Source organism: Schistocerca serialis, chromosome 8 (genome assembly GCF_023864345.2).
Source record: "Schistocerca serialis cubense isolate TAMUIC-IGC-003099 chromosome 8, iqSchSeri2.2, whole genome shotgun sequence".
In the NCBI taxonomy this organism is placed as follows: domain Eukaryota; kingdom Metazoa; phylum Arthropoda; class Insecta; order Orthoptera; family Acrididae; genus Schistocerca; species Schistocerca serialis.
The window spans coordinates 143,141,903-143,167,199 of NC_064645.1; the positions used below are offsets into that span (position 1 = coordinate 143,141,903).

At 42.6% G+C, this 25,297-nt stretch overlaps 1 protein-coding gene across 1 annotated transcript in view; it reads left to right on the forward strand.

Moving 5' to 3' along the window:
• LOC126416874 (uncharacterized) overlaps positions 1 to 24,909 on the forward strand; it is a 197,771-nt gene extending 172,862 nt beyond the window's left edge. The window contains exon 3 of the mRNA XM_050084757.1: positions 24,789 to 24,909. Coding sequence (XP_049940714.1) covers positions 24,789 to 24,909 — 121 coding nt within the window. The remainder of the gene's footprint in view (positions 1 to 24,788) is intronic.
• The last annotated feature ends 388 nt before the right edge of the window (positions 24,910 to 25,297 follow it).

A 25,297-nucleotide genomic window follows, 5' to 3' on the forward strand; every position in this document is an offset into this window, starting at 1 on the left:
TTCCTTTTTCCGCACACAACTCAAAACACAAAGCTAGTCCAGAGTGACAGGTTGCGCTGTTCCTGTAAACAGAAAGACAAGAATGTAGCCATGTGTGAAAGATGTGTTATTTTTTGTTTGTGGCCCTGTTATTAGGGATATCTCTTACAGCACACTGAAGAAGACATATAAAAGAAGCAACGTCCGAATGGGCTTGAAGGCCCAACGGTATCGACCGGTCGCCGTGCCATCCTCACCCCTGAGGCGTCACCGGATGGGTATGGAGGAGCAAGTGGTCAGCGTACCATCTCTCTGCCCCTGTCAGTTTTTGTGACCGGTGCTGATACTTCTCAGTCAAGTAACTTCTCAGTCTTCCTGACAACGGCTGAGTGCACTCAACCTGCCAACAGCACTCAGTAGACCCGGATAGTGACCCACTAAAGCATCCAATTAGAGCTGCTCCTGTAATCAGGTAGGTAATCTGGTAGCCACTGTTTCCGCATCAGCGGGAATTGTCGTCCTCTCGCCGGGGAAAAGACACCAATCACCACACAGCTTCATTAACACATCGCACAACTTCGGTGATCGGACGGCGGAAGGAGATATACTACGATTTAATGAAATTACTTGGGTGGGTTTACTAGAGTGACTATATTCCTGACAGTTTACTTTCTTACTTTCAACCGTGTTCCTTCTTACTTTGTTTCTAGACATCCAGTTCGTTATCTGACTGAACTGGCTGTTATGTTGTAACATTTAGTTGGGCCATAGGATATGGAAGGGTGGAGACGATGGAGTCACAGCTACATTAAAACATCGCACTTTTTTTTTAATGTTCTCACAGTTTTAACAAGTTTGCAACCTGTGCTCTACACAAAAACTTCCCTTAAAATTCACACACAAGCAATACAAGGACTAAACTAATAAAGCTGAACTATGACTATTATTTAGTACAGGTATACAGAAAAGTAAACAAACATTCATATAGCTCAACAACAACGAAAAAGTAAATCGAACATTACCTACTCTGGAACCTAACAAATCTACAAAAATTATGAGTAAAATCTACTTAAATTACCTTAAGGGGCATAAGAACACAAGATTGTAATCTCAGCTGAAACACTGAAAGGACAACAATAAGTCTTACAGAGCTCTACAGAATTTGCGTAACCCACAGATAAGCATTGAAAATAGTTTGGCATAGCATCCACATGTTTTTATGGATGGTTCTTTCATGGTAGTAACACATGTCACGTTTTTCATGTTGCACAGCACAATCAACAACACATTTACATTTTAAACAGTTAGCTTATTCCGTTCATTGTCCACTGAACATACACCAGAGAAAATACTCTCTCTGCACCTGCGTTTCATGCAGGTGTGCCAAAATACTTCTGTGCGACTTTGAACAAATCACTGTCATCAACACTACTACTCATGTACGAACTTTGGGTCACACTTCTCAGCAACACTTTCCCTACCGAAGTTGCAGAGCTCATCATGTAGCATGTTCTTGAGGCACATAATTCGTCAAAGAGTACAGAGACATCAACAGCAACGTACCACCTCTTTAAAATAACACAGTTTATTACACTGCTTTCCTCTCTGGTTCTCTCTGCACAGTTAAGCACTGAGATACAGACGTAACACAGTTTTGGTCATCCACATATTAATATAATTGTAACTAAAATTCTATAAAGGGTACATTTTTACTTCCAAAGATTTTAACTAAAAATCTGTCATCACATTTAGTAATAATTTGTTTTACTTTTAAAGGGACCAAACGTTTTCCTGTACACTCTTGCAAGTTACAGGTAGTCTTCTGTAATCCAGAGTAGATTTCTATAACAATTTTGTTCCCATCTCCAATGTATAGAATTTCCTTTTGCAAAAAAACTCACAACCGTATTTACAAACATTGAGTAAATTGATTCCTGTAACGATGTACTACACTGAGAAAAAAATCGAAGTAATAAAGATTAATTAATCTAGAGTAATGAAATCACGTGAATATACACTCCTGGAAATGGAAAAAAGAACACATTGACACCGGTGTGTCAGACCCACCATACTTGCTCCGGACACTGCGAGAGGGCTGTACCAGCAATGATCACACGCACGGCACAGCGGACACACCAGGAACCGCGGTGTTGGCCGTCGAATGGCGCTAGCTGCGCAGCATTTGTGCACCGCCGCCGTCAGTGTCAGCCAGTTTGCCGTGGCATACGGAGCTCCATCGCAGTCTTCAACACTGGTAGCATGCCGCGACAGCGTGGACGTGAACCGTATGTGCAGTTGACGGACTTTGAGCGAGGGCGTATAGTGGGCATGCGGGAGGCCGGGTGGACGTACCGCCGAATTGCTCAACACGTGGGGCGTGAGGTCTCCACAGTACATCGATGTTGTCGCCAGTGGTCGGCGGAAGGTGCACGTGCCCGTCGTCCTGGGACCGGACCGCAGCGACGCACGGATGCACGCCAAGACCGTAGGATCCTACGCAGTGCCGTAGGGGACCGCACCGCCACTTCCCAGCAAATTAGGGACACTGTTGCTCCTGGGGTATCGGCGAGGACCATTCGCAACCGTCTCCATGAAGCTGGGCTACGGTCCCGCACACCGTTAGGCCGTCTTCCGCTCACGCCCCAACATCGTGCAGCCCGCCTCCAGTGGTGTCGCGACAGGCGTGAATGGAGGGACGAATGGAGACGTGTCGTCTTCAGCGATGAGAGTCGCTTCTGCCTTGGTACCAATGATGGTCGTATGCGTGTTTGGCGCCGTGCAGGTGAGCGCCACAATCAGGACTGCATACGACCGAGGCACACAGGGCCAACACCCGGTATCATGGTGTGGGGAGCGATCTCCTACACTGGCCGTACACCACTGGTGATCGTCGAGGGGACACTGAATAGTGCACGGTACATCCAAACCGTCATCGAACCCATCGTTCTACCATTCCTAGACCGTCAAGGGAACTTGCTGTTCCAACAGGACAATGCACGTCCGCATGTATCCCATGCCACCCAACGTGCTCTAGAAGGTGTAAGTCAACTACCCTGGCCAGCAAGATCTCCGGATCTGTCCCCCATTGAGCATGTTTGGGACTGGATGAAGCGTCGTCTCACGCGGTCTGCACGTCCAGCACGAACGCTGGTCCAACTGAGGCGCCAGGTGGAAATGGCATGGCAAGCCGTTCCACAGGACTACATCCAGCATCTCTACGATCGTCTCCATGGGAGAATAGCAGCCTGCATTGCTGCGAAAGGTGGATATACACTGTACTAGTGCCGACATTGTGCATGCTCTGTTGCCTATGTCTATGCGCCTGCGGTTCTGTCAGTGTGATCATGTGATGTATCTGACCCCAGGAATGTGTCAATAAAGTTTCCCCTTCCTGGGACAATGAATTCACGGTGTTCTTATTTCAATTTCCAGGAGTGTATTTGTCTTGATAACATACTTAAGTGATTAACTTTTGCATATTCACAGCTTAATGTAAGCGCAAGGTAAGCCATTGCAAATGTGATATGCAACCGGTGCAACCGCCAGAATGTTGAATCCCAGCTTGCACACGTGCACGCATCGTGTTGTACAGGTTCCGGATGTCACTTCCTGGGATGGAGTTACCAGTTTGTTGCACTTGGTCCGTCACCACAGGGACGATGATGTCCGACATGTGCTCGATTCGAGACAGATATGGTACTCGAGTAGGCCAAGTCCGCAGATCGAGGTCTCGCGGTCGCGTTCTCGCTTCCCGAGTACGGGGTCCCGGGTTCGATTCCCGACGGGGTCAGGGATCTCCACCTGCCTCCAGATGACTGGATGTTTGTGTTGTCCTCATCATTGCATCGTCATTCACGCACGTGGCGAGATTGGACTGAGAAAAGGTTAGGAATTTGTACCGGCGCTGATAAACGCGCAGTTGAGCGCCCCACAAACCAAACATCATTACCATCATCATCATCATCCAGTAGGCCAAGGTCATACGTCGACACTCTCTAAAGCACATTGGGTTAAAACAGCGGTAGGTGGGGGAGTGTTATCCTGTTGGAAAACGCACCATGCAATGCTCTTCATGAATGGCAGCAAAACAGGTCGAATCGCCAGACTGACCTACAAATTCGCAGTCAAGGCGCATGGTAGAGCCACGAGAGTGCTCCTGCTGTCATACAAAATTACATCCCACACCATACATGCTGGTGTAGGTACAGTGTGTCCAGAACGCCGACGGGTTCGTTGGGGGCCCTCAACTGGTCTCTTTCTAACCAACACATGGCCATCACTGGCACGGAGGCAGAACTAGATCTCAATAGGTAACGAACAGAGATCCACCCTGCCCTCCAAAGAGCTCTCGCTTGACGCCTTAAAGTCACAAATGGTGGCGGTTTGGGGTCTGTGGAATGCAGGTTAGTGGAACGCACGCTACAGGGCGTCTTCCTCGGAGCTGTCCTCGAAGTAACCGATTGGTAACAATTCTTTGTGTCACTCTGCTGTGAACAGCTGCTCAAATTGCCGCTGCAGATGCAGTACGATGCGTCAGAGCTATATGCCGAACACAGTGGTCTTCCATTTCGGTGGTGCCACGTGGTGGCCGTCTGGAGTCAAGTCTTTGGCACAGTACACTCTCGTGACCACCGCTGCTAGCAGCCGTGTACAGTGGCTACATTCCTGCCAAATGTTTCTGCAGTATCGCAGAAGGAACATTCAGATTCTCGTAACCCTGTTACATGACATCATTGAAATTCAGTGAGGTGTTGATAATGGCGTCTTTATTACCCTAAAGCCATTCTTGATTTTGAAACTTCCTTATTTAAATGTGTGAGTCTGCACTTAAATCGCTGATTGATTGAGACCCACAATGTCCTAGCGCAACGCAATCTGACGGCTCAAAAAAAAAAAAAAAAAAAAAAAAAAGAGCTACTGAAGCCACTAACTACTAATAGGCATGTGGTTAGCAAAGGAAAGATTTTGTTGCAATCCAAATAATGTACTTTTTTTAACGTTCATAATGTGACATCCAGTTCAGACACGAATATAAATCGTCATTGACATCTAGTACAAAGGTATATAATCATGGATAACATTCAATATCCAAGTCGAACGTGTACAGATCGTTAGCCTACGCTAACACTTCAGACCTCTTCCCTCCAGCAGTGCTAACTTCTCACATCTGACATCCATCACTGCTGGCTGTTCAACTGCACAACAGCCCTTCCATCACTGCTGGCGACTAACTTCCAACTGTCTAACACTACTGGCGATTAACTTCCAACAACGAGTCCAACCAGCCACAGAGTCTCTTACAAAGAAAGCGCAGCCAGAGATCCAGTGCAAAGCGCTGGACAGCGCTGCCAACACAGAAGCAGCCCACTTACAAATTACATCATCTCAACATGTCCAATGTGAAAGGTGACTAACGCTCAAGACCGTTACAAAAAAATGGCTCTGAGCACTATGGGACTTAACATCTGAGGTCATCAGTCCACTAGAACTTAGAACTACTTAAACCTAACTAACCTAAGGACATCGCACACATCCATGACCGAGGCAGGATTCGAACCTGTGACCGTAGCGAAGACCGTTACAGTGTGTATTTAAAGAAAACCTGATTTGCATCCCCACAGTGGCGTTACTAGCGCCACTCTTAGTGACTTGTGCAAAAATTTTAATAGACATCTTTTTTCGGATGCAGAAACACGCCTACCAACTTCCGTTTATGTCGCACAACTCCTTCTTGGTGTTGCAGTTTCTTCCGTCATTGTATGTATCCTATATTACACTAGTCAGTCCAGGCTCCAGAATATATATAAGTTACTGTGAGGCTTCTCCTGTTTGCCGCGTCTTCACAAAAACGAAAGGAAACAAAGGATCAAGAGCACAGTTCACCAAAGATCTGCTAGAGAGCAAACAAATCATTACAAAATAAATTTACAAAACGATTGTTAAAACTGCGATAAATTTCTTGGACGAATTTTGCCAGAGCCTGGATGCAAAATAAACTTAAGAGACAAATAAATAAAACATATTTACTTTATACTACACTACTGGCCATTAAAATTGCTACACCACTAAGATGACGTGCTACAGACGCGAAATTTAACCGATTGGAAGAAGATGCTGTGATATCCAAACGATTATCTTTTCAGAGCATTCACACAAGGTTGGTACCGGTGGCGACAGTTACAACGCGCTGACGTGAGGAAAGTTTCCAACCGATTCCACATACACAAACAGCAGTTGACCGGCGTTGCCTGGTGAAACGTTGTTGTGATATCACGTGTAAGGAGGGGAAATGCGTACCATCACGTTTCCGAATTTGATAAAGGTGGGATGGTAGCTTATGGCGATTGCAGTTTATCGTATCGCGACATTGCTGCTCGCATTGGTCGAGATCCAATGACTGTTAACAGAATATGGAATCGGTGGGTTCAGGAGGGTAATACGGAACGCCGTGCTGGATCCCAACGGGCTCGTATCACTAGCAGTCGAGATGACAGGCATCTTATCCGCGTGGCTGTAACGGATCGTGCAACCACGTCTCGATCCCTGGGTTAACAGATCGGGATGTTTGCAAGACGACAACCATCTGCACGAACAGTTCGACGACGTTTGCAGTAGCATGGACTATCAGCACGGAGATCATGGCTGCGGTTACCCTTGACGCTGCATCACAGACAGGACCGCCTCCAATGGTGTACTCAACGACGAACCTGGGTGCACGAATGGCAAAACGTCATTTTTTCGGATGAATCCAGGATCTGTTTACAGCATCATGATGGTCTCATCCGTGTTTGGCGACATCGCGGTGAACGCACATTGGAAGCGTGTATTCGTCATCGCCATACTGGCGTATCACCCGGGATGATGGTATGGGGTACCATTGGTAACACGTCTCGTTCACCTCTTGTTTGCACTGACGACACTTCGAACAGTGGACGTTACATTTCAGATGTGTTACGACACGTGGCTCTACCCTTCATTCGAACCCCTACATTTCAGCAGGATAATGCACGACCGCATTTGCAGGTCCTGTACGGGCCTTTATGGATACAGAAAATGTTCGACTGCTGCCCTGGCCAGCACATTCTCCAGATCTCTCACCAATTGAAAACGTCTGGTCAATGGTGGCCGAGCAACTGGCTCGTCACAATACGCCAGTCACTACTCTTGATGAACTGTGGTATCGTGTTGAAGCTGCATGGGCAGCTGTACCTGTACACGCCATCCAAGCTCTGTTTGACTCAATGCCTAGGCGTATCAAGGCCTTTATTACGGCCAGAGGTGGTTGTTCTGGGTACTGATTTCTCAGGATCTATGCACCCAAATTGCGTGAAAATGCAATCAAATGTCAGTTGTAGTGTAATATATTTGTCCAGTGAGTACCCGTTATATCATCTGCATTTCTTCTTGGTGTAGCAATTTTTGTGGCCAGTAGTGCAAAAAAAGAATGATTTGCAGAAAATTTCAAAGCTCAGTGCGGGTTCAAGGTAGTGTCTCAAAACGGGTGACCCTCGGTGAAAATAGTGTAATATGGTAACCGAAATAGAGAAAGGGAACGCTCTGTCACAAAAACTCCTTATCAATCATGTGGCGAGAACGGGATAAAGTTGCAGAGAGAACACTCCCGTCCGCGGTGATCACAAGGAGTACTAAGAATCATGTGGCAGGGGATCATATGTTTCTTGGCAGTGACATATCACGTGAGTGACACTTTCGTCTTTAACCTTCGCACATCAGTGTATTTAGTGACAGTCAATATCTATTACATGATCTGGCATTCTTCGAAATGAAATTGCATTAATACGTGTATCTGTGTTGCAAGGCAGGCTGTTAAATCTGTGTGCGAAGATCCTAACATTTTTTTTCCCTTCTTTTGAAACGATGAGGGGCAGCTCACCTCCTCTATGCGTCACTGTTTACGCCTTTAGATGATTTCAACAGAAGTATCAAATGTGCGCGTCACACATAGACCAGAGGGATCATCAAATCATTACCGACCTCGCAGATCATTGTGAGAAGGAGTAGTGCTGCACAAGCATGCCTTCGTGTGAAGTAAGTCTTCTTTCGTTTCTCACGGCACCAGCTTTTTGATAGTGCTTGTACACTATTTGCCTTCAGCACTGCATTTGCCTTGAACAAAGAGGCTGTTACAGAATAGGAGCAGACAGTCAGCTTGCGGAATTGGCTGTTTTATAATGTCCGCTTTGTTTATCCTGCAGCGGGCAGATAGCTTCCTTTATGTTCGACTGCGGGAAGGGCTGTTTTCTGGTCAGTGCAGTATGGTCGCGGTCTCCACGTGTGGCTTTTTATTGCCCGTCCGGCTTCTTTATGTGCGCTCGCAGTGTGACAGCTAGTTGGGAGAGATTTAGGGTCGTTTCGTCCCCTTTTCCAGTCAGAGTTCATCACCGGGGCCGGGACAAAGAGGCTGGCAATGGCCGTCCGCAAAAGGTCTCAGCGTGTAATCGTGATTGTCTCGCGACGTCACTTGCAGAGTCTGGAGAACTCACCGCGTGCTTTTACCACGGTGGGCTCTATTACCTACCGCTTATTATGGCACCTACCGCACACTGCCCCGTTGTGTACTATGATTTAGCTCTTTTATTGCGTATCGTAGTGGGCACTGTTAAATATTATTATAATCGCCACTGCCATGTAAAATCTTCAGCTTGTAGTTCGGACCATGCTTCGCTTGTTCGCTTGATGTACGCTTGCCATGTACATATGAAGAGGTCTAGCGCATCCGTGTACGTAGGCGGAACACTAGTGATATATAGTTAAACTGTTAAAATCATATTACACTCAGGACCATTTTTCTATTACATGTAGAGTACCTCATCGTTGCTTCTTTCTTTGAAAGTTCTCTAACATTTCTGTAATGGTACTATGTAACTGATCATATTATGAATTATCTGGAAGCTTCCCTACGCAGAGAGTGATATCAGAGTATCAAAGCATAATGTTTTAATTTCATACATATTGTAAATATTTGTAGATTGTGCTATCGTTTTATGTCTCAGTTTGTTGGATGATAACTTCGTTACTCTACTGGAATCGAAGGAGATCTGCAAGTGCTCCTGGCTTTGTGATTGTGGATAAGACAATATAATTTACCCACGCAAGTTGCTAGTGTTTCATTGTTTGTCAACGAAAGCTGATAAGCACACCGCAAAATAGCAAAAGGAGATTACTCGGGAGGCTATGAACAGAATTAAAGTTTAGTTACAGGGCTGTAATGTAAGGCTACACCACGCACAACTACGGGGTAAGTGTGCACGGAAAATGAAAACTTCCCCTGGAACAAGGACAACTGGAAAAAATGGCCACAACGCAAGCGCACATCGAGAGCCATTTCTCATCAGATAAACGAGTAGGGTGTCGGACTGGCAAGCCGTAGCAGGAAGCACGTATTTCAGATAGAATTACCTGCTCTATGCCAAACAGCACCGATTCCGAGCACACTGATCATATGCAGACCATTTCGAGTTCTCATTACATCCTCAAACCCGCGGACCAAGGCAGACAGATAGATACAGTATTTCTTGACTTCCGAAAAGCATTCGACTTACGCTTTAGCCGGCCGAAGTGGCCGTGCTGTTAAAGGCGCTGCAGTCTGGAACCGCAAGACCGCTACGGTCGCAGGTTCGAATCCTGCCTCGGGCATGGATGTTTGTGATGTCCTTAGGTTAGTTAGGTTTAACTAGTTCTAAGTTCTAGGGGACTAATGACCTCAGCAGTTGAGTCCCATAGTGCTCAGAGTCATTTGAACCATTTTGACTTACGCTTACTATAAAGTACGATCGTCTGAGTCAAGGATTTGCCGTTGAGGGATAGGAATCAGCATACTATCTTGGATCATAGACAAAGATAGATGCAGAAGTAACATCATGTGTGTCCCAGGGAAGTGTGTATTGGGAACATGGCAGGACGGTTCCTGCCTACGGCGTAGGCATAGAGGGGTCGCAAAACTGATCCAGAGGAAACCTAATGCAGAAAGATGATTTAAGGAGTAACTGGAAGAAGTACATTAGTTGGAATCTCGCTATGTTGCTATCTACGAGCAGCAGCCTTAGACTTAGCAGAGTACTGTAAATGCAAACTGTTGTCACATTGTCGTTTCTATAATGCCATTTTGTCAAAGTAGTATCAGAAAGAAATGATGACTACTCAACAGACCTCTGTGTCTAATATGATTTAAGGGGCAACAGTGTGCTTGGTTCATTCAGCTCGCTCGTGCTGGACGATAAATTTCTTGCTGCTACGCCACTATGATATTTTAAGTTTTCAAAGGTCAACGTGCAAGTGACGAAAGATATATGCTGTTTGTCCGAAGGCTTCCGACTTTTTCCAATTTCTATATGATGAGTAGAGCAGACGCCAAAGTGGAGGAACCAATTGCAAAATGCGAAGCGTATTTGTAGTTTACTGTCCCCTCATTTCAGGACTTGGGTTTCTTCCATATCAAATGTTCATACAACTTACTTGGATACAGCGGGGTAACGTCTTCGACGGGAGCTAGTGTGTAAAATGAGGATCACCAAATTAGACCTAAAATTTGACTGGCAAAAACCTGCATGCTTTGCACATCATCGTTTCCTGACTAAGCTAGCAATACTCTGGGCAACAACAAAAATACTAAGCATCAGCTAGATATCGAAGACACATTACATCGGTTTTCTTTCCTTTATTGTTATTTCATCCCTGTCGCTCCATATGAGCGGAGGAGTGGGCTGTCAGTGGATACAATTCGCCACTCTTCAACCACGTGATAGTAAAATGTTTTGACACATATTATAAAACTGGACATAGCGATAGAAAGTATGAAATGCTTTACACAATAAGAAAACAGTCGGTCAGTTGCATAAGTAAAAATATAAAACGCTGATGTGTTGACGAATATATATATATATATATATATATATATATATATATATATATATATATAAAAATTGGTGTTTTGCCCTTAAAGAGCGCATTTGGACTAAACTGCATGGCCAGTTCCTTTTACTGCCTTCCTTGCTGCCCAAACTTCCCTCATTCGCTCGCTGTGTTTCTGTTTCCGGTCCTCTGTCCATGCTTCTTGTCGGCTTTGTGTCTTCCGCTTCATCTTGATTGCCTTTTTGGTTGCCCATATTACTTTCATCTTCTGGCTGTGATCTTGCTTGCGTTCTTTGGTCCATCTTATGCCTGTTCGTTTGTCACACTGTATCTCATGTAGTTTACTTTTCTTAATGATGTTTCTGAATTTTATTCTGCCGTTTATTGTGTCTGCTGTTATGTTGAATTGGTTCAGATCGTTTTCTACCTCTGCCACCCATTTGTTGTTTCTAGTGCTTACCCAGTCAAAGATCTGTTTGGTCAGCCTGTGTGATGGCATTCTGTATAGGTGTCCATAGAATTGTAGTCTGCGTTTCCTAATCTTTTCTGTGATTGTCTCCGTATGTTTGTACAGTTCCTCTGTAGGTTTCTTGATCCATATTCCATTGTTGTTAGTTGCACCAAATATTTTCCTAAGTATTTTCCGTTCTACTTTTTCTAATTGTCTGATACGTGTATGCCCTAGGATTAGTGTGGTCTCTGCTGCATATAGTGCCTTGGGGAGCACCACCGTGTCGTAATGGCGTAATTTGGCTTTTTGTGAGATGGACTTCTTGTTGTAATGATTTCACACTACTTTGTATGCCTTGTCCAGTTTAGTCTTTCTTTCTTCGTTTGAGTCTCTGTTATGTCCACTCATTGTAGTGTTTCACCGAGGTATTTGAAGTTTGCCGTTTTGTAAATCGTGCCATACTTTGTGTTCAGAGATGAGAGTTTCTTTGTGCTCATAAACTGTGTCTTTTCGTAAGAGATCTGTAGTCCAGTTTTGGAAGCGATTTCGTGCAGTTTTTCAATTGCGTCTTTTGTTTCCTTTATACCCTTCGTGACAGTCGCCAAATCGTCTGCAAAAGCCAGGCATTTAATCTGTAGGTTTCCTAAGGTTATCACCTGTTGTGATGTTTCCCATTCTTTTATGACCTTATCTAACACCAGATTGAAAAGGAGAGGTGAGAGGCCACCGCCTTGTCGGACACCTGTGCGAATTTCAAAGGGCTCTGATAGTTCCCCACAGAACTTTACTTTGGAGGTCGTGTTGGTTAAAGTTTGCTCTATGATAGCTCGTGTTTTGTTGTCTACTTTGTATTCTGCTAGAATTTTGAAGAGAGTTTTCCGGTCGATAGAGTCGTACGCCTTTTTGAAGTCAACAAAGGTAATGATCAGGTTCTGTTTGTGTTGTGAAATCATTTTGAGGTTCCAAATTTGTTCCGCACAAGACCGCCCTTTACGGAAGCCTGCTTGGTATTCCCCAATCAAGTGGTCGGTCTGGCATTCTAGTCTGTTCATTAAAGCTTTAGAGAGGATCTTGTATGTGACCGGTAGTAGGGATATTCCTCTGTAGTTGTTCGGGTCAATTTTGTCACCTTTTTTGTGTAGTGGGTGTATCAGGGCAGTTTTCCAGTCGTCAGAAATTTTCATGGTCTTCCAGATGTCTTCCAAGATCCTGTGGATGTCTTTGGTGAGTTCTGGGTCTTGTAACTTCCAGATTTCCGCGATGATGCCATCTTCTCCTGGTGCTCTACGATTCTTGAGTGACTTGATTATTTCTTTAACTTCTTCTAGAGTTGGAGGTTCACTATCTGGATTGTATGTGCTCGTTTCTGTCATCATTTCTTCCATAGGGGGGTCCATGTTGAGCAGTTTTTCAAAGTACTTTGCCAGAATGTCACAATTGTTTTTGGTTTTGGTTTCTAGGGTTCCATCCAGTCTTCTGAAGCACAAGTTGGGTGGTTGATATCCAGTCATATTTTCTCTGAACATTCTGTAGAAGTTTCTTGTATTGTTCTTCATGAAGTCCGATTCGATCTCTGTCAGTCGCCGTTTGTCATACTGTCGTTTTTCACTGCGAATGTTTTGCTTGATTGCTTCTGTGTTTTCAAGAAGTTCGTCCAATTCTCTTGGGATTTATGGCTACTAAATTTTTTCCATGCACTGATTCGTTGGTCAATAGCTTGGTCACATGTGTGGTTCCACCAACGGTGTTTCCGTGTGCGTGGTGCTTGTGCTAGTTTCATGGCCTCTCGGATTCTTCGTGAAAGTTGTGCCAGTCTGTCGTTTTTTCCATTTTAATTTTGTGTAATATTTGTGTCTGGTTTAAAGTAACGTATTCTGGATCTGGTCTAACAATTTTGTTCTTCTGGAGCTTTTTCTTGGGCAAAAGACGAATCCTGATCTGTAGTTGGTGGTGGTCTGAGTCGAAGTAGCCTTTATGGGTGTCTGTGTTCAAAATTTCTTTTTGTGAGTCTTTCTGGACTATTACGTGATCGATTTGTAGTTCTTGCTTTCCGCTGGGGAATTTCCATGTGGTAAGTTTTGTGTTGGTTTCTTGAATTTTGTTGACATAATGGCGAGGTCGTGGCTTTTGCAAAAGTCTATCAGATGTTTTCCGTTTTTGTTGGTGTCCTTGTGTGGAGTATGTTTTCCTGTGATATGTCTGTATATCTTTTCTGTTCCGAGTTTAGCGTTGAAGTCTCCCAGTATTATTTTGACTCTATGTGCAGGAATGTTTCTGATAGTTTCTTACATTGTCGTCCAGAAGTCATCAATTTCGTCCGGGTTTTTCCTGTTGTAGTCATTAGTCGGTGAATGTGCGTTGATTATTGTGTAGGATTTATTGGCTGATTTCACTGTGATGGTGCCGATTCTTTCGTTTGGTGACGAAAAGTCGATTATGCTGTCCGTGATGGACCTGTGTACTGCAAATCCTGTGCCAAAAAGCCTTAAGTTTTTCAGTTGCCTCGATGGTTTTCCTTTGTATATTCTGAAATTCTCCGTGTTGAAATGGTCTTCGTCTGTGAATCGTGTTTCTTACAGTGCACTTATTTTGATTTGAAATTTTTCGAGAGTGTCTGTCAGTTGTTTCATCTTTCCTGTCTTCATCAGTGTGTTCACGTTGAGTGTGCCGATGTAGTGTTTGCGTTTGGTCTTGAGGGAGTTTGAGAAGCTCCGATTCTTCTCATGATGTCCGTGAGCCCCCGGAATCCGATGCTCACGACGATCCAAGTCTATTGACTGGGGCTCGGGGTAATGAGATTTTTCTCGTTGTACCATCATGATGTTTAGTAGTTGGATGTATGGCACGCTGCCGACTACAACTTGACTTTCCAGATCAGGAGGTTGGTTGAGGCCGCCACTTACATGTGGAGCAGACGCCTTTGTAGCCGCCCACTGTGGCAACAGACGCTACTAGTGGTTTTGGTCCGCCCCGAATATTTCATTTCCTCGGTACCACCTATATCTAGGAGGCATTTCCCTATCCGCCACCTGGGGAGGCGCTCGGTTGCGGGTCTACTAACCGCCCCGATATATATATATATATATATATATATATATATATATATATATATATATATATATATATATATATTGTTGATGTTAACTGAACTTTTCTCACATTATAAAAGACAAATTGAGAGTGGCATAAGTTAAAACATAAGGAGCTGATGTTTTGATTGATTAAAAGAGGTATGTGGATGAGTGAAGAGACGAGTGGACGTAGAATGCTAGGGATAGGGGTATCATGGGAATGTAGCATTCGAGGTAGTGTGTAGGAAGGTGTTTGTGTGGGCGTATGTTTGGAAGCAGAATTTCAGAGAGTGGAGAGGAATGGGGAGAAGAGTGGAGAGGAAGGAGCCCTGAGCCGGCCGGAGTGGCCGAGCGGTTAAAGGCGCTATAGTCTGGAACCGCACGACCGCGACGGTCGCAGGTTCGAATCCTGCCTCGGGCATGGATGTGTGTGATGTCCTTAGGTTAGTTAGGTTTAAGTAGTTCTAAGTTCTAGGGGACTTATGACCACAGCAGTTGAGTCCCATAGTGCTCAGAGCCATTTGAACCATTTGAACCAAGGAGCCCTGACAAGAGGAGATGGGGTGAGTTATCGTGGATTTGGCAGTATGAGTATATGTCAGGATGGATTTCATGGTCGGGTAAGGAAAGGCGATTAAAGTTTCGTTTGGAGAGGACATGAAGGGTGTGGAGGTGAAGTGTTAAGGGAAAGTGGTGGTAGAAGCGTTGCAGATTGCCAGGAGCAGTGAGTACCGGAAATACGGTGGTAGGGGTGCGTCAGAATTCCACGACAAGTGAGAAGGTGGGAAGCCAGCGGGTGGGTACTGTCAAGGTTACGGGTTACGTAGCACTCTCAGTGTTCAAGAGGGAAAAGTAGGGTTGGAGCTTTATAAGCTGGGTGAGGGAGTTTAAGTGGATCTGAAGGCACTGGAGAATTCGTAGGGCGTGATAAAAGAAGGGAGGACACACATCAGAATGTCCAGCATTTCCAACCGGTAGAAGACAAGAAAGATGTCAGTAGACGTATCCGAAGGAAACATCCATTAAAATCTACATACAGGGTGGCTATAATTGAATTTTCGCTACCTGATTCAGAGTACATGGACAACTGTTTACTGTATGGGTACCTAACTGTGAATGGTGTATACTGGGGCGCACTTGTATGTGGCACCAGAATAAGATAGTAATATTAGTAAATTAAAAAGAAACTAATATGCTATAAACAATAAATGTCTCTGATAGGCTCGATAATGTGGAGCGCTGACTCTGCGCATGCACAGAGCCAAAGATACTGTACTGCTATGTTGAAGTAAGAGAGCACTGGGAGCTCACTGGTAGGGAGGGAAAGACGACGGAGTAGGCAGTTTTTGGGGTGTGCTGTGTGAAGCCACCAAAAGTTAGATTAATGTAGGTATATCAATACTGTTGAACATGGAAGCAGATGTCTTCATGCAAATAAGGTAAAATTATGAATCGCTAGTATAGATGAGCTGGCTGGTAATTTGTGATTGTTGAGTAACCACAGAACGTACGTAAACGGTTTTGACAAAAAGTCTAGTCAGACATTTCATTTTTGTAATGCTTTTAAGATTTGTTAACAGAGCTATGTGTAATTTTATGATTTGCATTTAAGTTGGATTAATGAAGTTAGATAATACTTGCTGTTTAAATCTTATTGTTTGTGAATAAATTGTAAGTAATGTAGCTTCAGTTGTCAGATGTTTTTGAAAAGCCAAACTTTTTTTACAATTTTGCTTATTTCTATGCGTTACTAGTTTTATTTAAGTATACTATCGAAACATCTGAATAAATTTACTGATTCACTGTCAAGTTTTTCGTTTAACATTTTATCTTCATATTTTTTGTAATGTGAATATATCTCCAGTTCTTCTAGCAAATCCATTTTATGTCCTTTATTTAGTCTGTGGAGTACTTGGACATCTTGCTCTATTTTTCCAAATGGGTGTCCTGTATCATGTATATGTGTTGCTATGGCTGATGTAGTGTCTGTGTTGTGTGTGTATGCTTTTATGTGTTCTGTGTACCTCACGCTGAAATTTCGGCCTGTTTGTCCCAGGTAGAACATGGAGCATTCCTAGCATGTGACCTTGTATATTCCAGAGTCTGAGTATGGATCATGCTTGCACTTTATATTGTGTATTAGTTTTTGTTGTAGTTTATTAGATGTAGAAAATTTTTACTTTGTAATTTTTGGAGATATTAGCAATCTTCTGTGATACATTGCCAATGTATGGGATACTGGATATATATTTGTTTTCCTCTTTTTCTTCTCTGGTGCAGTTTGTACTGGGCTCTTTCTCCACTTTGTCTAGAATTGTGTCAAACATAGAAGCCTAGTGCCCATTGGCAACTGCAATCTTTTTCGCTGTGTTTATTTCTTGTTGCATGTTTTCTTGGTTCAATAGTATTTCAGTTGCCCTATGTAGCATTGACCTCTAAGCTGCCTGTTTATGAATATTTGGGTGACATGAAGTTGCAAGGATTGTGGTGTCCGTCATTGTGTTTTTCCTATGAATTTTGAATATGCATGTGTTGTTGCGTCTTGTAATATTTAGGTCCAGAAAGTTGATGCGTTTATTTTGCTCATGTTCCACTGTAAATTTAATTTTCTCATGTAGATTATTGAAGTAATTTAGAATGTCTGTGATGTCTTTGGTATCCCATTTCACTAACAGCAGTGTGTCATCTACGTACCATTTATAATGGATCAAATCAGAAAATTGAAGCCATCGCCATGCAATGTGTAGACAGTACCAAACCACTAAGAGATGATATTAATGCTGTAAGACATCAATGTAATGAAACCTATCAAAATTTTACTGAGAAATTAACCATTACCTCTATTAAGCGGCATAACATGGTCGCCGGCCGGAGTGGCCGAGCGGTTCTAGGCGCTACAGTCTGGAACCGCGCGACTGCTACGGTCGCAGGTTCGAATCCTGCCTCGGGCATGGATGTGTGTGATGTCCTTAGGTTAGTTAGGTTCAAGTAGGTCTAAGTTCTAGCGGACTGATGACCTCAGAAGTTAAGTCCCATAGTGCTCAGAGCCATTTGAACCATAAAATGGTCAGTTTTTCCTCCAACGCTACCGTTAGCGACAGCAGTTTAATTATTTCGAAAAACATTAATTAACACGTTGTGCCTTGAAATCTGATAACAAAGCTAAGTTTCCAACGTCAGAAATTTCAATATATCCCATTGATACTGACGACAATACCGTCTGGAGTGACGAACGTGACTTCTCTGCTGAGCCACCCACGCAGTCTGAAACGGTTAATAGTGAATTTATCAAGCCCTGCATGACACTAACATTAAAGAAGTTTTCTGTCAATCGAAAAATGGTACACTAAAAGCCATCTTTTGTCGAGAAAACCTTCCGTTCACACCACAGCTTTCCGATTCATCGTGTGCAAACAATTGTACTTCAGTCGACCTTTGTGCTGATAAATGCAATTTCCCACCGATCCATTTGGAAACCAGATTCATACAGCAAAATCAAACCTCAACAAATAACTTTTATTTCAGTCAGATTAATGATGCGAACAATCAAACATAGGACGCCACATTCAGTCTCAACAAAGAACAGAGTTTGTTTCCTTCCGTGACGCATACCAGTATAGTACATTGTCACTGCGTCACAATGCTAATTTTTTTGAAGAAGAATACGATTTCCCTTACACTGGATCTCTGAATTGTGCAAGTAATACTGTGCAAACGCAAACTACGTATACCGATCACAGCCCACTGACATACTTAGCAGCCCATTCTTGGAAACAAAATTAATCTGACAACACTTCTGCTCGGTCTACTATTGCTGTGGATTCCTGTGAAACCACACATATATCACCAATCCATTAATCTCTTCCAAAACAGCTACGTATAATCATGACAACCTACAGTGAGAACTCACAATTAACAGCTACAAGAAGACGATGTCAATTACTAAAGAAAATGAAACACAACAACTTCGTGGAAGTCACATTCAGAATTTAAGCCCGGATGCAAATGTTATTTTGAGCAAACAGAGTTTTATTATCGAAGATAAGCCAGTCCAATATGATGTCACAGCTTGTAAGAATAATGGTCACAACAGTTCGAGCCGGCCGTAGTGGCTGAGCGGTTCTAGGCGCTACAGTCTGGAACCGCGTGACCGCTACGGTCGCAGGTTCGAATCCTGCCTCGGGCATGGGTGTGTGTGATGTCGTTAGGTTAGTTAGGTTTAAGTAGTTCTAAGTTCTAGGGGACTGATGACCTCAGAAGTTAAGTCCCATAGTGCTCAGAGCCATTTGAATCATTTTGAACAGTTCGAATTTATGTCAACAGCCTACTTCTAATTCTAACGAACAACATATTCATTCTGATTACGTTAAAGAATTACAGTTGACAGCAGATTTCAGAAAAGAATTATCTTCTGGCACACTTGATTTTATACTGTGAAGCAACATTTCTGATTTTGCAGATAAAATTTCTGAAACCACTCAGATTAATACTTTCAACACTTCTATATAAAAGCCCAAGCCTCCAAAACAACGTCGTGGGAAGCATATTCAGAAGATCAGTATATGTGCAAATGTCATTTTGTGTGGAAAAGATTTTATTATCTACGATCAGTCAGTGCTGTCTAACGAGACAGTTCCTCAGGACAATGCCACAAACAGTTCCAAATTATTTTCGCAACAGACTACTCAAGGGGACGAGAATATTTTATATCCACTTCACCGTTTATTCAACGCAGGCAAAATCTTATAGACTCCGACATGCCGACCCCGCAGTTACACTACACAAACTGCAAAAACCTCTAATAACGCTGAGATTCCCCCAGTGTTACAAATTAGCTCAGGTGAAGGGCTATGCGTAGCTTTAATGAAATAAAAAAACAATATTTTTATATATTTATTATGTAAATAAAAAATGAAAATGGAGAAAAAATGTTGCTTTTAAATATTTTTGTTTTTTGCTCTTTCAGTACGAACTTTGTTGTAGAACCCCTTATTTACGTGTCATCATCATCATCATCATCATTTAAGACTGATTATGCCTTTCAGCGTTCAGTCTGGAGCATAGCCCCCCTTATACAGTTCCTCCATGATCCCCTATTCAGTGCTAACATTGGTGCCTCTTCTGATGTTAAACCTATTACTTCAAAATCATTCTTAACCGAATCCAGGTACCTTCTCCTCGGTCTGCCCCGACTCCTCCTACCCTCTACTGTGAATCCATGAGTCTCTTGGGTAACCTTGCTTCTCCCATGCGTGTAACATGACCCCACCATCTAAGTCTGTTCGCCCTGACTGCTACATCTATAGAGTTCATTCCCAGTTTTTCTTTGATTTCCTCATTGTGGACACCCTCCTGCTATTGTTCCCATCTACTAGTGCCTGCAATCATCCTAGCTAGTTTCATATCCGTAATCTCAACCTTGTTGATAAGGTAACCTGAATCCACCCAGCTTTCGCTCCCATACAACAAAGTTGGTCGAAATATTGAACGTTGCACAGATAACTTAGTCTTGGTACTGACTTCCTTCTTGCAGAAGAGAGTAGATCGTAGCTGAGCACTCACTGCATTAGCTTTGCTACACCTCGCTTCCAGTTCTTTCACTATGTTGCCATCCTGTGAGAATATGCATCCTAAGTACCTGAAACCGTCCACCTGTTCTAACTTTGTTCCTCCTATTTGGCACTAAATCCGTTTATATTTCTTTCCCACTGACATTACTTTCGTTTTGGAGATGCTAATCTTCATACCATAGTCCTTAAATTTCTGATCTAGCTCTGAAATATTACTTTGCAAACTTTCAATCGAATCTGCCATCACAACTAAGTCATCCGCATATGCAAGACTGCTTATTTTGTGTTCACATATCTTAATCTCACCCAGCCAGTCTATTGTTTTCAACATATGATCCATTAATAATATGGCTCTGAGGCTGGCTCTGAGCACTATGGGACTTAACATCTATGGTCATCAGTCCCCTAGAAATTAGAACTACTTAAACCTAACTAACCTAAGGACAGCACACAACACCCAGTCATCACGAGTCAGAGAAAATCCCTGACCCCGCCGGGAATATAAATAATATGAACAACAGTGGAGACAGGTTGCAGCCTTGTCTTACCCCTGAAACTACTCTGAACCATGAACTCAATTTACCGTCAACTCTAACTGCTGCCTGACTATCCATGTAAAGACCTTTAATTGCTTGCAAAAGTTTTCTTCCTATTCCATAACCTTATAGAACAGACAATAACTTCCTCCTAGGAACCCGGTCACATGCCTTTTCTAGATCTATAAAGCATAGATACAATTCCCTGTTCCACTCATAACACTTCTCAATTATTTGCCGTAAGCTAAAGATCTGGTTCTGACAACCTCTAAGAGGCCTAAACCCACACTGATTTTCATCCAATTAGTCATCAACTAATACTCGCACTTTCCTTTCAACAATACCTGAGAAGATTTTACCCACAACGCTGATTAAAGAGATACCTCTGTAGTTGTTACAATCTTTTCTGTTTCCATGTTTAAAGATTGGTGTGATTACTGCTCTTGCCCAGTCTGATGGAACCTGTCCCGACTCCCAAGCCATTTCAATTATCCTGTGTAGCCATTTAAGACCTGACATTTCACTGTATTTGATGAGTTCCGACTTAATTTCATCCACCCCAGCTGCTTTATTGCACTGCAATCTATTGATCATTTTTTCCACTTCCTCAAATGTGATCCTATTTCCATCATCATTCCTATCCCATTCTACCTCGAAATCTGAAACATTACTGATCGCATTTTCACCTACATTGAGTAACTCTTCAAAATATTCCCTCCATCTGCCCAAGGCATCCACAGGATTCACCAGCAGTTTTCCTGACCTGTCCAAAATACTTGTCATTTCCTTCTTACCTCCCTTTCGAAGACTGCTAATTACACTCCAGAATGGTTTTCCAGCAGCTTGACCCATAGTCTCCAACCTGTTTCCAAAGTCTTCCCACGATTTCTTCTTGGATGCTGCAATTATCTGTTTGGCTTCGTTTCTTTTTTCAACATAACTTCCTCTGCCTACCTGGGTTCTGGTATGTAGCCATTTTTGATACGCCTTCTTTTTCCATTTACAGGCTGCCTTGACTGTATCATTCCACCAAGCTGTTTGCTTCATCCTACTTTTACACACTACTGTTCCAAGACATTCTTTAGCCACTTCTAGTACTGTGTCCCTGTACCTTGTCCATTCCTTTTCCAATGACTGTAATTGACTACATTCAACTAACTGGTACCTTTCTGAGATCGCTATTATGTACTTGTGCCTGATTTCCTTATCCTGAAGTTTCTCCACTCTTATCCTCCTACGTATGGACCTGACCTCCTGCACTTTCGGGCTCACAATACCAATTTCACTGCAGATTAAATAATGATCAGTGTCTTCAAAGAATCCCCTGAATACACGTGTGGTAATAAAAATTCATTTAGACAGAATTAAGCACATTTAAAATTACGTGAACCTTTGCAACCCTCTCATGCTGATAAATTCATACTATATGATTAATAACATTTATTTGAAAATTGTATAAATTAAATTTTTTACGTATTTCGGCCTTGGCACACATTTTCTAAATGCAGTGGTTTTTTAAATAGTTACTGAATTCTTTCCCGGCGTTAGCTATGGAACACAAGACTGTCTCTGTTAGCATAAAATGGTTAAATATTGCCAAGCCGACCTGAACGTTTAATTATCATTGACAAAACACACTTCACTATACGTTTAAGTTATTTGCTTTAGAAATTGAAAGAATCAACAGATTGACAACTTGAACGTTAATTATCCGCCTATGAATGCACAAATGTAAAACCAGTAATAAATTCCGTCAGCCTCAGGATCGCTGTGAAAGAAAATTATTTAGTAATTCACTGTTAATTTTATCTGCTCCCGATTTACGGGTTTGGTTAATTTTTTAGCGGAACAATTTTTTTAAATGTGCCGCCGCTGCAAATCGTTCGGTCGCGGCACAGCCCAGCATCACCAACGATAATCGCTAAAAATGCTGAATATTCTTTAAAGAAATATTATAGATGACATGGGCAAGCTAATTTACATTAGTAATACACAATTTTGATGAACTATAATGTATTTAGACCATAACAATAATTAAACTTACATTACTTTGTAATTTCTCCTCTAATGGCGGCTAAAGATAGATATAGACAAAAGAAGTCTACTCATTCATAAAATGCTACGTCACAGGTTCCTCTCTCTCTCAGCCCTCGAGGAAGACGACAAAGAATACACACCATGCAGTGCTATTTATATTATTGCTGACCATTAACATCTCTTTGTAATCTTACAACATTATTTTCCTCTGTGGCTGTATTTTACATTTTTTTTATCGCAAATATTAACATATTTCGTAATTACATTATGAGTATAGAAATATTACAATCATAAATACATCGAGAATATTATTACAGAAAATATTACAATAATAACGAATGTCCTTTATACTAAATTAAATAATATTTTTTGTTAAACAATTACAGTACATACAAATTGCTTCATAGTGGCGTACATAGTACAATTAAATGTCATTTCATTTTATTAATAGTGTGTGTGCTGCCAGGGAATGTTACATAGCCCAGCCTACAGAAAACACCCAGGCCACCAGCAGACGGAGTATGATATCTGCAACAGGTAAAGGCTTGGCCAGACAGAAGGCAGCCTGGCCATCCGGCCTGTGGCCTTGAACCGCAGCCGGCAGGCCGCACTTTTGAATCGCTCGTTATTGTATGGCGGCGGTCACACAGAGTGCGTCTCTGAACCAACGGCACGCGGCCTGACGCACCGGCCGCGGCCGGGTTGTCTCAGATTACAGATACGCCGCAAGCCGGAGTGGCTGCTTGCCTCTGTTGGCGCATTCAACTGCTCTGTTGTCACACTGGAAGCAGTGGCGCGAGGCAGTTTTTGTCTTGCAGATCGTAGTGCACGCATCATGAACGCAGAAAAACGAGGGGGGGTGAGAGAATACAACTATTTGTATGATACTGAAGCTTGGAGGGATATAGCTGCTAAACTGGATCAAAATGGTAAACATTTTTGTAAAATTTTAAGTTCCACAGAAGCAAAAATGTAGTAAAGTATATTATTAAGTATTGGAATTCATCTAGTGCATACTGCAACTTAAAGCATCTGGAAGTATGTAAGCAACAATGCCATCAAAATGGAAAACTACACATAGAAAGTGGAAAGAGAAAAGAACCGTCACCTTTGTTAAAATCGGTCTTGATGTATGGTAATTGTGTTCCATTTAAACGAAAATTCATTGTCTCTCCCCACGTTGTATATTTTGAGGTCGTGTGTTATTCCCACACTTGTTTTTAACGCTAACTACAGAAGATGCTATTCCACGCAACTCTTTCATAATACAAATTAAAGTAATATTTCCGATATTCTGAGAAATATATTTCACATAATTTTGCCAATGATGGAAAACATTGTTGCTTGCTTAACATTTACAGTCACTAAAGAATTTACCGACTGAGTTTTGTATGGATAACACAGAAATAGGTCCGAGCGAGGTGGCGCAGTGGTTAGCACACTGGACTCGCATTCGGGAGGACGACGGTTCAATCCCGTCTCCAGCCATCCTGATTTAGGTTTTCCGTGATTTCCCTAAATCGTTTCAGGCAAATCCCGGGATGGTTCCTTTGAAAGGGCACGGCCGATTTCCTTCCCCATCCTTCCCTAACCCGAGCTTGCGCTCCGTCTCTAATGACCTCGTTGTCGACGGGACGTTAAACACCACTAACCTAACAGAAATAGGATATTGTATGTAGCTTCAAAGAGGTGTCGCCTGGTTGTCTTTGCTGTAAAGGTATTCTGTTACTCAAATGTGATACTGTAGTAACAACGAAACTGCCCTTTATTGAAAATGCGACATGTCTTGCTCTGCAGTTAATTGCGTTATGAGATACTATAGTGTATGTCTCCATGGCTGTGACAGGCTCAGCTTGTTAAGGGTTCACATGGATCATACAATTGCTCATATAGTTCGATATTTTAATACCCATTTGTTTTACTGCCATGAAATGGTAGAATGTTCAACTTCAGGTTTAAATTCTACCGCTCTGGTTTTGTCAACTTGCCAAGTATGTGGAAAAAAATCTTCGATGACAAAGAAAATACTTACTGGCTAGAATAATTGAAAACCGTCACAGGACAAATACTCAATACTAGAGGATCATATACGGAAAGAGAATTTCATATTTGAATGGGAATAGTAGCATAATCATAAGAGGCATTTTCTTATGATATTAACATTAGAGATCTCTTTGAATGTGATTGTTTCTACTTCAGACATCTGCCACAATCATTATTTTCTTTATACATTCTACAAGAATACGTTACCGGTACATTTTTTCATTTGCAGCCGAGACTTGGAAAACGAAGTGGAGGAACCTCAGAGGTACCTGCGTCAAAAACAAGAAGATGGTAAAAGGCACCACTTGCCAGAGCCTCAAACAGAACAGATCATGGCTGTGAACACATGAGGTTCATGGACTGTGCTCGGGAAGCACGACCAACAACATCAGATATTCCTGCTCAAGAGAGGCAGCCACAAGTGACAGCGAAAGACACTCACAGTCAGGTGAACACCCATCAGACTCCATAATTTTTTCTCAGCCAGAGTTGCTAACACATGAGTGTGAAGGAGAATCTCCAGAGCAGTGCACAGAGGTTTTGGAACCATCTTCAGCAAGTAAGAAGCCAACCGCTAAAAAAGTGAGAAAGCAGGGACCAAGTGCTGATGTTGAGTGTATAATCCGTTACTTGCAAAAGAAACATCAGTACAAGGATAAGCATGACGAAGTTTTTAAGCTATGAAAAAAACACACAATCGTCTTATAGTTAGATCACAAGCTAAGCATAAAGTGCAAC